This window comes from Actinia tenebrosa, unplaced genomic scaffold, assembly GCF_029948245.1.
Source record: "Actinia tenebrosa isolate PJP-AT-01 unplaced genomic scaffold, QUT_ActTen_1.0 PGA_scaffold2__45_contigs__length_23673736, whole genome shotgun sequence".
NCBI lineage: Eukaryota > Metazoa > Cnidaria > Anthozoa > Actiniaria > Actiniidae > Actinia > Actinia tenebrosa.
Genome location: NW_028292579.1, coordinates 17167182 through 17181316, shown reverse-complemented (window position 1 = coordinate 17181316; position 14135 = coordinate 17167182). Strand labels below are relative to the sequence as shown.

The 14135-nt window shown below is 35.1% G+C and overlaps 1 protein-coding gene across 3 annotated transcripts; it reads left to right on the top strand.

Annotated features, from left to right (window-relative positions):
- Positions 1 to 12: 12 nt before the first annotated feature.
- LOC116305382 (heat shock factor protein 1) lies at positions 13 to 13930 on the top strand. 3 transcript variants are annotated; one of them, XM_031715281.2, is made up of 16 exons: positions 13 to 241; positions 417 to 525; positions 3658 to 3782; positions 6431 to 6546; positions 6973 to 7048; positions 7761 to 7822; positions 8441 to 8567; positions 8839 to 8896; positions 9325 to 9480; positions 10632 to 10679; positions 10987 to 11203; positions 11560 to 11668; positions 12034 to 12078; positions 12258 to 12284; positions 12377 to 12440; positions 12611 to 13930. In XM_031715281.2, exons 1-16 carry the CDS (start codon positions 119 to 121, stop codon positions 12793 to 12795), a joined length of 1647 nt encoding a protein of 548 aa, XP_031571141.2. In that variant the 5' UTR covers positions 13 to 118; the 3' UTR covers positions 12796 to 13930. The 3 variants fall into 3 exon arrangements, with proteins under 3 accessions (XP_031571141.2, XP_031571144.2, XP_031571142.1); XM_031715284.2 differs by lacking the exon at positions 10632 to 10679; XM_031715282.2 differs by lacking the exon at positions 12258 to 12284.
- Positions 13931 to 14135: the final 205 nt, after the last annotated feature.

The window sequence follows — 14135 nt, the reverse complement described above, 5'->3', positions numbered from 1 at the left end:
CCTCGCGCACGGCATCTTTCTTGTCGTGCATGTGAAAATGAGTAGAAGATAAAACTGGTTTGTCGAACTCCAGCTTTTCTACTTAAAATATTCAACCATTTGGAGCCAACGTTTCAGCATGCCAATGAAGAATCTCGGTGGAGATCAGTATGTCATCCCTTCCAATGTACCAGCGTTTCTGGTTAAGCTTTGGAAACTGGTCGAGGATCATCAGTATGACATTCATATCTCATGGAACCGGGTAAAGCAAACGTTTCACCACTTAAACCTCTGTTTGGTAGTTTCTCCTGGACCTATAACTTCACAATCCGACTTATTTGTGTCTGATGTTGGGTTATATCCACGAATGAAGGGGCATTACCTCGAGTTTGCTCAAATACGAGGCTAAAGTTAATGGTGTTTTCGTTTCTTCTCAGAGTGGCTCTGGCTTTCTTGTTCACGACCAAGCGACGTTCGCGAGAGAGATTCTCCCCAAATATTTCAAGCACAATAACTTTGCAAGCTTTGTTCGTCAGCTGAACATGTGTAAGTAGATTTAGATATAAATGCGAGTTCTACTTTAGGGGATCTTTGAGTTTCTTTCCTTGTATTAACAACCGGGTGTGCATCTCCGGTGGCCAAACACATCAACATTGGAAGCCGAGTTCCCAACGAGCAAAACTTGGATCGAAAAATACCTTGCAACAATACGTTTTTCTTTTACTCTAATTTACGCTAAAGTAAAAAGCAGAATATTTTTTAGAAGCAATGGATATCGTTTTTGAACCGAGTTTGTTTTGTTTCAAAGTCTACATAGTGTGTGAAACTTGGATCACTTTTTTTAACAGCGTAGATTAAATAAGTTAATTTAAGCATAAGTCATTCAGATCTTGTTATTTCCAGCTTAAATTTGACAAGATACCTTGGATTTACTCAACTGAATTGTGATTTAGTTTTGATGTGTTTGTAAGGGGTTTTTTGATGTTGCATGATAATTACTACAAACCATCGAGTGAATTTGTTTTGGTTCGTACGCCTCGAGGCAATTTCATGCATCTTGATAAAAAATATCAAATTGTTTCTAGATTCTTATTCTTTTTTTTGAACTTGATTCTTAATCAACATCCAATCGAATTATATCGTAGAGTAAACAATCACAATAAGGTTTTTTAAGTCAATATTTGAATAACTGTGTTCCATGCTCCGTAAAATACTTTGAAGATGTCTAGATAATTGCTGCATATAACTATATAGACGGGATTGGTTTGTGCACGCGAACCTTATTTTTCGTTACGACGTGAAATATGTTGTGTATGATTCTTTTCATTTCCCATTACAAGTTTCATATCTTCGCATTTAGGTGGAATTGAGTTTCTGAGTTGAATCTGGAACAATTTCATCTTCTAAGCAATCATGTTGGAAGTGTAATAGAGAAGCTCGAAATTCAAAAGGTTTTTATAGGGTGAACTTTATTTCCGTTTTAAAATTCCAAATTTATGCATTTCCCCTTGGGTTTAGACGCTGTCATATTATGCATGCATAAACTCTTACATTACGGAACACTGCTGCATCACAATTCGTAAACACAAGCCTTTTTTGTTTCCATCAAAAAAAATCTAAAGCTCACTGTACAAAGCTTTAGAAATCATTGTCTGATGTAAAAAATACAAGCCAATGCAGAATCTTTTCTCAAAATATGGTTGCTAGGCACGTCTTTGTGTAAACAGGTTAAAAACTTTACATATTCATCTGCTTGCAAAAACTGTCTGTCTTTTACCTATGTGAATTATATACTAGCTTGAGTCTTCATCTCTTCAAATTTATACCATGAATTTCATCCTCTTTACATTTATGCCATCAATATTTAATGAGCAGTGCTACCATAGTTCCACATTCAATTCAAAGTTTTCTCAATACTGTAGCTTTTAAAGTTACCTATTGAGCATTAAGTAGTTAAAATATGTACAAATTTGTAGTATAATTCTTTTATACTTATAGTTTTTGTTACATGATTTGTGCATATTTTAAGGAAAGCATTTTGATAAACCAAAAAAGTTGATGAAAGGAGGGGCAAAACATTAGAAAACTGGACAGGAATTCAATGATGATTCTCTCCATGATCTTAGGAGAAGAATCAAAATCAAAATGTAGATCAATTTGTAGACGTATTGTGCAGGATTAAATAACTTGAGTTCTGCTCTTGAGAAAGAATTAAGGGATGAATACCATCAGTCCAATATCCATTAATCAAGCCACTTTTCATCTTGCATGTTGACAATGCACAATGACAACACATGAAACCTCTCCTGTTAGTTCATTCTAAATATCCTCAAGAGTATAGGCTAAAACTTTGGCTACCTACTGCCTTTGGATTATTAAGGGCATTTGTGTCACATAAGCTGAAGCTTGACTGGGTGGTCGGACAATTAATTTGAACAAAGCTAATACTGCCCTTACATTAGTCTTTATTATATTGGATCATGTAAAAAATTTGTGCAAACACTTCTAAATCATTGGCCTGAATTTTCTCAGCATTAGATTGACTGATTACAGGTACACTGCTTAAATCAACATTATGAAGTTGCCATGTGCATTGGAAAATAGATTATAGACTTATAAGACTCATAAACCCAGTCAATATGTTACACCCCTTAATTGACCATGTGAGAGTGAGGGTGTTCTTGTCATGTCATGTATAGCACTACTATACCAACCATTTACCATACTTTTCCCACTCATACAAACACTCTATATACAAGGTAAAGCTTCTTTCAGTAGCATGCTCCATTTTAATCACTCTCAAGTGTATTGTACTGTATGCTATAGTGGCTACTTTGTGCAAAACTGTTACTGCCATATTATAGGTAATGAGTGAATACATGTATAGTCAAACATGTTGGTTTTCTTGGAGTATTAAAGCAAGAAAACCCCTTGAAACACAGGAGGGAACCAACAAACTCTACTTACATACGACTGAGTCTGAGGATGGAACCTGGGTCGCATATACTGTATCCCCTCCTCCCATCCCCCAATAGTACATGTAAGGAATTCTGAGAGTCACACTTGTTAATTTTTCATCTTTTCATGACATAACTTTTAATCTACAAAATATCTGAACTCTACATTTTCTTGTGAATGTTATGCAACGTCTTTTGCAAGTTGTGCATCTAATGTGCACACTGCCATTAAATGTGCATGGTATTTTAAACCAATTCTTATCATACTGTTGCATCTCCTATACCTTAGATGTATCATGCATTTGTTCTTGTCCTTGCTGTTGTGTGATATAACCCTTTGCTACCTAGGTTATGACCTGGATATTTTGATGATTATTTTGTTCTAAATATGCATCATGCTAAACTTGATACAAGCAATTAAAGTTGATTTTTAAGAGAATATAAATGAGAAATTCTTATTTATGTAGTAATTTGTTGTTTAAGCATGTCATTTGTTATTTGATTTCCCAAGTGCTATAATAAACTTTTCTAAAATAACGTTGAGAGGCTCAAAATCTGCCAACAATAGAACAAACAAAACCAATGATATTCTTCAATGTCAAGTTTAGTACCTTTTGTTCAGATGAATATTTACTTTATCCTTATTATTCATCCACTTCTATATTTGTAATGACCTTGGAAGTGGAATAAGAATAATATTGTTTGTTGTCCTTTGTCATAGATGGCTTTCGTAAAGTGATTGGAGCAGAGCAAGGAGGGTTACGGTCTGACAATGATGTGTGGGAGTTTCACAATCCAAACTTTCAGTGTGGGCAGCCGCAGCTTCTGGAAAACGTCAAAAGAAAGGTTGGTTTAGATAACTTAATCAGTTGTTCTAATACATTCATTGCAGATATGATACTTCAATAAAAAGTTGAAATAAAGATATAATGTTGATGTGCATTTGTGTTGGGTTAGCACATGTGGTGTGGGTGGATATGCTTGTTGCCTTTGATGTTAGGTGTCCATGTCATGGACAGTTTAATCAACCAATCATAAACAACGCTATAAGCAGTTATGATACTTCATAAGATTAAGGGTTTAAATAAAAAGTGGAAATAAAGATATAATGTTGATGTGCATTTGTGTTGGGTTAGCACATGTGACGTGGGTGGATATGCTTGTTGCCTTTGATGTTAGGTGTCCATGTCATGGACAGTTTAATCAACCAATCATAAACAACGCTATAAGCAGTTATGATACTTCATAAGATTAAGGGTTTAAATAAAAAGTGGAAATAAAGATATAATGTTGATGTGCATTTGTGTTGGGTTAGCACATGTGACGTGGGTGGATATGCTTGTTGCCTTTGATGTTAGGTGTCCATGTCATGGACAGTTTAATCAACCAATCATAAACAACGCTATAAGCAGTTATGATACTTCATAAGATTAAGGGTTTAAATAAAAAGTGGAAATAAAGATATAATGTTGATGTGCATTTGTGTTGGGTTAGCACATGTGGTGTGGGTGGATATGCTTGTTGCCTTTGATGTTAGGTGTCCATGTCATGGACAGTTTAATCAACCAATCATAAACAACGCTATAAGCAGATATGATACTTCATAAGTTTAAGGGTTTAAATAAAAAGTGGAAATAAAGATATAATGTTGATGTGCATTTGTGTTGGGTTAGCACATGTGACGTGGGTGGATATGCTTGCTGCTGTTGATGTGTGTTGTATGTGTTATGGACAGTTATATCTGCCAATTGATCTTATACAATGTCATGATCGTCTTTCATAATTAAAATGTGATATAATGTAGATGAGCATTTGTGTTGGGTTTGCACATGTAATGTGAGTAGAGTATAAATTGATTGAGCTTTATTACCATAATTTTACTATAAATTTGTTTACAAGATAATATTGAAACAGGTATTGGTAATAGCTACTCAGAATAGCTAGACTAATCAAGCTGAGTATGCTTGTTGCCTTGATGTTGTTAGATGTCCATGTCATGGACAACTAAATCTATTTACCAATCAGTAACGATGCCATAAGCAACCTTCATAAATGAGGGGGATTCAAAAGTGAAATGAAATTATAATAGTAATAGCTTTTTATGTAAGTATGTTGAGGTGTAATGTTGCATTCGATGTTGCACGTACAATTGTTTGGGGAAATTAAATCTGCCGAACTTAAATGTTACCATAATCATTATTCATACCTTTGGGGATACCATTAAAAAGTTACAAAATAAACTCAGGGACAGATGTGTCAGGGTTGGTTTATGACGACGTTCTGGAGGTTGATTTTTTGTCGTGGGTGGTTATTGCCTCTGGTGGTATGAGTCATTGTATACATGTAGGATGACTTAACCTGTCTAGTTATTCTTTCTCATAATTAAATTTGGTGGAAGCCAATTGATAAAAAGTAAAATTGAGATGTAAAGCTGATTCCCATGCATTTATACGTCACTGGAGTCAATTTCTGGGATGGTTTAACTTTCTGCCACATAATTGCCCTATATTCACAAAATCTAATAAAATGTTAAGCTTCAGCATTGTGTGTATTGTTTAACCCTTGCTTCCTCTTGAATACATGTTCTATTAGTAGTTATATTTGCTGCACCATTCCTTCATATTTTCTGACCCAACCCTTTAAAAGTTAATACTTATATTAAGGGTTTATAGCAATTCAAATTAAGAGATACTTTAGGGATTAATCATATGTACGTGGGTGGTTATGTGGTCATAATAATTCATTTGAAACTTTAAATGTATTTTTATTTAATAAAAGGAATGAACTTATTTTTCTGATGGGGAACTAAGTTTCAACCCCCCTCCCCCCTGTTCACAAAGTATTTGTGTAAATGACTTGAAGCACCTGCTGAAAAGTTCTTAGACATGTGGGATGATGACAATGATGGTCACAGCAGTCTGCATGTGCTAGATAGATTCTCTATATATATTGATAACTATGACCTCACCCTTTTGTTTGTTATCTGTCTGTAGCACACTGAAGCATGGAATATATAAATGTATAGAAAATAGATGGATAAAAACTGTGTAGAATTATTGGAGATAAAAGACCAATTCTTACCTTGAAGAATTGTTGATGGGAAATAAAAGTTTAGATTTAATCCCTGATTAGAAAAGGCTAGATTTTCTGGTAAAGAAATCCATCCAGATTGACTTGCATACTATATATTATGTATATGACTGTATATTATATACACACTGCATCTGGGACGTAGAAGCCAGGAGGCTATAGCCCACTTTTTGACAAAGGATTTTACAAATTTAACATACACTGTATGTAACAATGCTAAATACTCACAATTATGATTAAACTAATTTCTTATATTCAAAAGTAATGCAGAACATTTAGTAGAAGTAGCTATAGCATTTGCTATGCTAGCATAATATAACAATCAAGTCAAATTATTAAAAAAAAATCCATGCTTAAGATATCAGACTAGAAAGGAAATAATGTATTTTATTTTGCATTCCCAGGCCACACCAGATGAAAGGAAGCTCAAGAATGAAGATGTCACTAAGGTTCTGAATGACGTGCAGGACATGAAGGGAAAACAGGATGAAATGACTGCAAAACTTGAACAGATGAAGAGGTTGGTTTTTATTTTTTCATATTTTTTATAATTTCACCTCTTTATTACAGACACCTCTATATTACAGACAGTAGGAACTTGTAGATAAATTGGATCACCGTACAAAGCTTTGTGAAACTGACGTTTCGAACGTTAGTCTTTCGTTGAAGTACCACAGTTTAATTCAGAAACACCGACACAGACTATGCTAGTACTCTACTAGTTATCACCACTCGTATATTACAGACACTTCTAATGGCAGTATATTACCGACAACTCTATGTTATGGACCCCTCTATATTAAGGAAACCTCTACATCAAGGAGAACACCTCTATAGATGTACCAAATATTAAATATTATTCACTATGGAAATAAAAATATTCCCAGCTCTTTAGTGTTTCTTAGCCATAGACAAATATCTAAATTACAACCTTTCCATTGTTCAGGGAAAATGAGACATTGTGGAGGGAACTAGTAGATCTACGTACCAAACATTCAAGACAGCAACATGTGGTTAACCGGGTAAGAAAACGTTATTTTCTAACAGCTTGGTTAAATAAGAGAACATTCAATATTTCTCATTGTGCAACGATTTTCTGAGATGTTAGGATAACATTCAATTTATGCTATTTACTTAAATTGGGTCTAGGGATTTTGGTTTAATTATTGTAAGAGGACTTCTCAAAATGTCAGTCTTTCAAACAAGCAAGAATACAAAAGTTTATAAATTTACAGTATTCTGGTTTCTGTAGGTTATATATTTCATTGTCAATACTATATTCTTGTCCTTTTATTCCCTTCATATAATCTAACTTTATTGATATACAGCTGAGGTTATGTAATGCGTAGTTTCAGAAAATATCCACACCCCCACCCTGGAGGGAATTTTTAAGATGACCCCCTACTCCCAGGAGCTTCCAATTTTCTTCTCCTGTAATTTTGTTCTTTCCCTGACCCCCCTCCCTTTCAGAATTCCCAATTTTCTCCATGTTTGGGGTATGGATATTTCCCAGAACAACACATACATAATCTTCTTGAAACATATTCATACCCTGTTCTCTGTAACAAATTTCTCAAGCTTCCTGTAAAGATAAATTAATTTCCAATTCTATTTTAGCTCTTTTTCACAATAACCTATTGCAGTTTTACTTACAGCCCCTGACAAACAAACAAACAAAAACATCTAAAAATAGATAGATAACTAAATAGTTTGTTTGTTTTTATTGATGTACAGCTGTTTCAGTTCTTAATGAGACTTGTCTACCAAAATGAAGCCCGACTAGCCAATAGGAAAAGGTTAGTAAATTAAACCCTCCTATGTATAGACTATTGCTGTACTGATTAAAGGATCTGAAATAGAAAAAGGAAATCAGGCAGACATTGCAAATGATAATTTTGATGTTCAGCTCTCTTGTTTTTACCAATAACAATTAGAAATCATGGCTCAAACCATTCAGATAAAAATTTATGAAAACCTGAACCCTCCTTTGGACTCATTTAAGTCACAATATGGCTTGTCATTTATAGTGATTTGTACCTTGACTTTAGCAGTTGCAAAATGAATAAAATAAACTGAGTAAATGTGGCTTGAAAGAGACTTTTTCCTATTGCCTTAGGTTCTGTTTATTCAGGGTTTCATTCCCAAAATTCTAAGCTTTGTCGTTCTTCATTTAATAAAAACAGTCCTTACTTGATATGAAAAAAGTAGATTTGGTAGATTTTTCTTGACTGTTTCTTAATCTAGGATTCCACAGTAAACCTACATGCTTTCTAACAATCTCATCAATCTCAATCAATCAATCTAGTAAATCCCCGATTTTCCATTATTTTGTTTGACCTCACTACTTTTATACTATTGGCCATATATTTTTGCATGAGATTTCCCCATGCTGATGGCAATATATTTTCCATTAGGTTGATGCTACAAGATAGCTCTGAACAAGAACAAGCAGCCAAGAGAGCTAGACAAGAGTACTCTATGGATTCACACACTGCTACAAGCACTTCAACATCTCATGGTTATGGTTCAGCCGTACCTGGAGTATGTTACCAGTTTTGATAATGTTTCCAATTGTCCTTTTTATATATGACAATGTTTTTTTCCATTTCAGACCATGAGTCATTCTCTTGAGAATAAGATTCTTCGTTTGAGTTGTTTTATGTCTTCTTATGTGCAAACTGCTAAACAAAGAAATAATACAAAATAGAATAGCTTCTGGTCTGAAGTGTGAGAACATTCCCTTGCTTTTACTGTCTACACTTTGTTATTTATTTAGAGTATTCTAACTTAAAGTTGTAACTATTTTTTGCAGTCCAATACACAGTCTTTGACGATTTCTGATGTGTCCAACACACCAAATGAAATGCAATGTAAGTTGAATGTGTTTTATAGGACTCTTATACAACTACCAGAATCCCTAGCACACTTTATTTTGTTCAGTTAATTAGCACCAACTGTTCTTCTATTCTCATAAGGCAATACAATTTTGAATAAGAAAGAAAATTAAAGCATTTGAAAGTGGTAGTAAAATGACGTCATTATGCAAATGTCCCATTGATTTAAGTAGTAGAAGAAAAAATTATTGGGGAAAAGGGTGAATACTTCTAAATTGCAATTACCATTACTTTAACTAATGAGTTATCAAAAAAACTTCAAATTTTATTGATTCTGGGGTGTTCTGTGGCAGGGCACAGCTACTCACAGATGGTTTTACTAATAGCTCTATTCTAGCCAATCCTAATATACCATTTATAATAGTACCAATAATTATTGACATTTGTTTCATTGCTCCATGCAGCATCTAGTGGTCCATTAATCACTGCCTTACCAGATGATGACGAGGCCATTAGAAATAGAGTCATGTCTTCTCAGCGGCCAGTTATTGTATTAAGAGACAATAAAAAGATGAACACTGCTTCCCAACCAACAGTAACTAGCCCAGTGTCAACACAAGGTAAGTGCAATTGTCAGTATGCCATCTGAACATCATCCATTAATTGTCATTTTCAATATTATTGCCATTATCATTATGTAATGAAGAGATAGAAAACGAGCGTGCATGCTATGTTGAATCATACGAGCATGCGGGAAATAGCGTGAGTCAGAGAGAAGGGCTAGTAGAGGCACGAGACATAGGTGAGTGCTTCTCGGCACTTCTTGAGGGCGCACACAATTTTCCAAGTGCTTGTATAACTCAACATAGCAAAGCCAGGGGAGATTTTTATCTCTTTTATAAAATAACTAAGATATAACTAACGATTAACTCAAAAGAAATAATAAAAAACATATGAAACAAACAAAACATCGCTTGCGTTGCTGACGCCATTTCCTCACAATCTATGTTGAGTTATATGAAACGGTAATTGACCAATCAGAGCACGCATTATATCTTAGTTACTTAATAATAGCAAAAAATGATGATGATGATGATGATGATGATGATAATTTTAATAAAAGCATATGCACATAATATGACTATTATAGTCATATAAAGCTTGATGTGGTCATGTTCAAATATAACTGAATCAAAATCCTATTTAAGATGAAATAGAATAAAATAAATATAGACTAGAATAAAATAGTCTTAGCCTTGTCCCCAGGATAATCTCTTTGCTTTTCGGCATGATGTCACACATGGGCCTCTCAGACAAGTAGGCTGGCCAAATGTTGGAGTATCATAAATGTTGTTATTATCATTACCATTTTCACCATCATCATGTCATAAATCTTTTTTATTTTTATTTTTTATATTTATACACGGTAGGCATTAAAGCTAAGAGCTTGTGGGGCTGTGTATCTTCCATACACACTCCTTACTACAGTCGAATATTTTATACACACAAATCTCAACGCACATGTTGATTTTTACGGAGGGAGGAAACCGGAGAACCCAAAGAAAACCCTCATAGCATAGAAGAGAACAACACATCAAACAAACTCACATGTTCACATGTGGCGACCGCAGGGCTCGAACCTGTGACTCGTTGGACTCACAGCAGTGAAAGACGATGCGTTAGCCACGAACGCCACCCATGCTGCCCTTGTCATGTTCATTATAGATTGTAGTAAGAGAATAAGTTAGATATTTACTGTTATCTCTCTTAGCTTCAAGCTTTGGATATTCCCCAGGGTCACAAATGATCCATTCATCAGGTAATATGGCTATTTTTCGTTATCACCATCATTATCATTTCATTGTCACAACTCTTACATTCCATCTGGTAATTGTGTACTTTGAGACCAGCCTACTTGTGTTGGTACGAGATTGACCAACTGTTAGCCAATGCACAAAGAAGCATAGGCTGACTATTGGTTAAACCCTGTGAATGCTTTTTTGGGGCATTTCCAAGTCTTGCTTTGGACCATTTTATCATAAGATAATCATATTTGGATAAGACCTTTCTCAGTTCATTTTTCTAATTCTTTGATACAGATAGTAACAAATATTTTATTTGCACAGGACCTTCAAGCTATTCTCACAGTTCAGGCTCCCAGCCGCCAGCCTATACCACCGGTGTTGTCACCTTCCCAGAAGAACACCAGCAACAACAGCAACAGCCATCTATCATCCATCCATCACACATCATGGAACCTGGACAGTATTCTGAACAACAGTCTTCTGCACGCAGAGGAACAGGGCCGATACGGCAGTTCTCTGAGGAGGATATCTTGGATAGGTATGACACAAACGTTCAGATAAAAACCTTTATCAAGACCCTGAAAAAAATATTGTGCTGATCTACGTAAGGGTATCACTAACTCAGATCAAACCCTGAAACAACCTCTGGGCTGATCCAAGTCAGGGCATGGCTAACTCCCAGATTGAACCCTGAAACAACCTCTAGGCTGACCTAAATGAAGGTACCACTGACTCACAGATCAAAAGTGCTATTCTTTATTCTGTCTATATTTCATTTTGTCAAGCAACATGAGTTCCATCAAAGCCCTCTACCATAAATCAACAGAAATACTTATTGTGGAACATATATATTTGTTTTTTATATTCATAACTTTTCTACTTCTTACTCAACAGTCGTAACTTTTTGGGAGAGCACATTGATTACATCTCATCAAATCTTGATTCACTGCAGCAAGTTTTGGCCAACCAGCAGAATTTCATGGATGTACAAGGGTTCAGTGAGGTGAGTCTGTCAGTGATAATATATTGCAACAGACCCCTTACAGCATGTCAGAATGCAGCTCAATTGAGAGGACATGACAATATTTCTCGAGAGAATGAAATTCTTTTGTTTTTTCCTCCAAATTGAGCTGCTTTGACGTCACATGCAAGGGGACCAGTCATCTATAGACCTTTTTGGCTTGGACATGTGTCATTCCCTTGAGAATAAGATTCTTCATTCAATATGTATTCATATTCACGTGTTTTCGCATTTTGAACTGTTAAACAAAGCATTAATACTCAAGAGAATGGTGTGGTCAGAAATGGGGGGAAATTTAAGGGACTTTGTAATAACTGTTGTTCAATGTTGTTTTTGTTTTTTGTTAGATTCTCAACTCTTCAGAAGGTCTCTCTAACTTAGCATCCCAACAGGTAAGTTTTGATTTTAATTAAGAACAACTTTTAATAGTTTTAAGATTAAGAACAGCTTTTCCCATGCTCTGTCCATTATTATTGAATAATAATTTGAATTATAAAACCTCCGATGAATAATGAAAGGTTTATAAAACCTGTCGCAATATAATTTAATTTCTTCTTTGCAATTATTTTAGATGTTCACTCAACAAAGCCTTCCTCCGGTTAGTGAGATTCAAACTAAATCCATTAACCAAAAAACTAATGCCAACATTTTATTGTCAAAAAAATCTAACCCATTTTGATGCTTGTGTAGGATCTTCTCGATGCCATTGCTGAGCGAGCAGCACCAAGCCCTGGCCCAACATCACAACAGCAAGGTATATTTTAAAATAAATTGCCCCTAAATAAGATGCCCTAAAACAGGGGGGGCTTTAGAAAAAGTTTATCCCTTGCAGCACAGTGGTCTTCAATTCCCTAAATCCACCATAGACCACTTGTAGTGATGAAACATTGAATTGCTTCTAATGCATTTGTTATTTTCCCTCAGGTCAAGAGATAGTCCAGTATGGCCAGAGTCTAGGGAATCCTCAGCGACAACTCCGTCAACATGAATTACCTGGATATGGACGCAAGACGATGCCATGGTCACAAGGCAGCACGCAGTCAGGACAACAGTACGAGGAAGGGGATCCTCGTAATCACTATGAAGTACAGGACCTATTCAATGGTTAATAACACCACCCCGAGTTTTTACTATACTCTACATTAGTTTAGACGAGAGCTTTCAACAAGGAGGGAGGTTATGGTAATCACAGTAGCGTAGTCGTTGCTATGGATACAGTTAACGTGATCTTGGTTACTATGACTACAAGCTGTGATCAAGTAGAGCCCAAAAAGTATAGGATATAGATGCATGTAAGTCATGCTTAGAGCTGTCGACACCTAAAGGTTCGACTTCAACTTACAGACGAAGCATGGTAGGCACGTGCGGTAGGCACATTAATCACGTGCAGTTCACGTGCGCACGTTATCTGTAAGAGTGGATTTCACTGGAATTTAAATTAAATGTATAGGTAATTAATCTTCTAGATGAAAAAATTAAAATCAAAATAAAGCGCGCACTTGTTCCGCAGATCATGCAAAGATAGGCTATTATATTTAAAATTTTTTTAAATGATATTTCATACTTTTGCTTCATTTTATAATTCAAAATCTATATTAAAAAAAACGACGAAATCCCAATTTTTAATTTTTGAATTCAACCTAAGGCTAATAGCATTCTTTTAAATAGGAACAAGTATCTGCTACTTTTTAACAATTTTCAAACCCTCCAAGTATTTTGCGTAATATCAATGCTCAATTAGCAATGCATGCGAACAGGTGAAATTCTCTCTTATGCTTCTTTCCATTGTACTCTCATTTCCTATTTGCAGACTGGGAGTGAGTCATAATCACTTCCGGTTGTTTTGCTTCCACTTCCGGTTTTGTATATCACTTCCGGGGTACGATATCTCATTGACTACAAGTTCCCTTGCCCCTCGGTGATAATGGTAAAAATCAATATGATGTTTTAATATGTATTAGGCTATTTGTTTTATTATCGTAAAAGATGTTTACAAAACACTGTAAAATAATTCTATTTTTAGCGATTGATAATCATAATTATAGTGAATATAGCCCAACTATTTCATCTTCGAACGATCCTTAACGTGTAGTTAAAGGTTCAGTTTAACATTGATGAATATACGTTAGCTCGTTACGAATTTGTGATGCTTGAATGTCTTATCCTGTAATGCAGTCATGATCAATATCTCGATAAAATGACCATAAGAAAAAACGCCATTACTAATAAACAGTTCCGTCACAATCCATAGCCTATTCACTGACTGAAAACAACAAGGTCAAAACAATAATCACTTGCGCATAAGCCATCTTGAATGGAGCAATAGATTTTCCCCACATTTCCTCCCATTCATGCTTCAGGATGAGGTTATGGGTGGTTTAAAATAGATTTTTCTCTCTTAGGAAATCGTAATTTATTTCTTCAATTCATATTTCACTAATTCTACTTT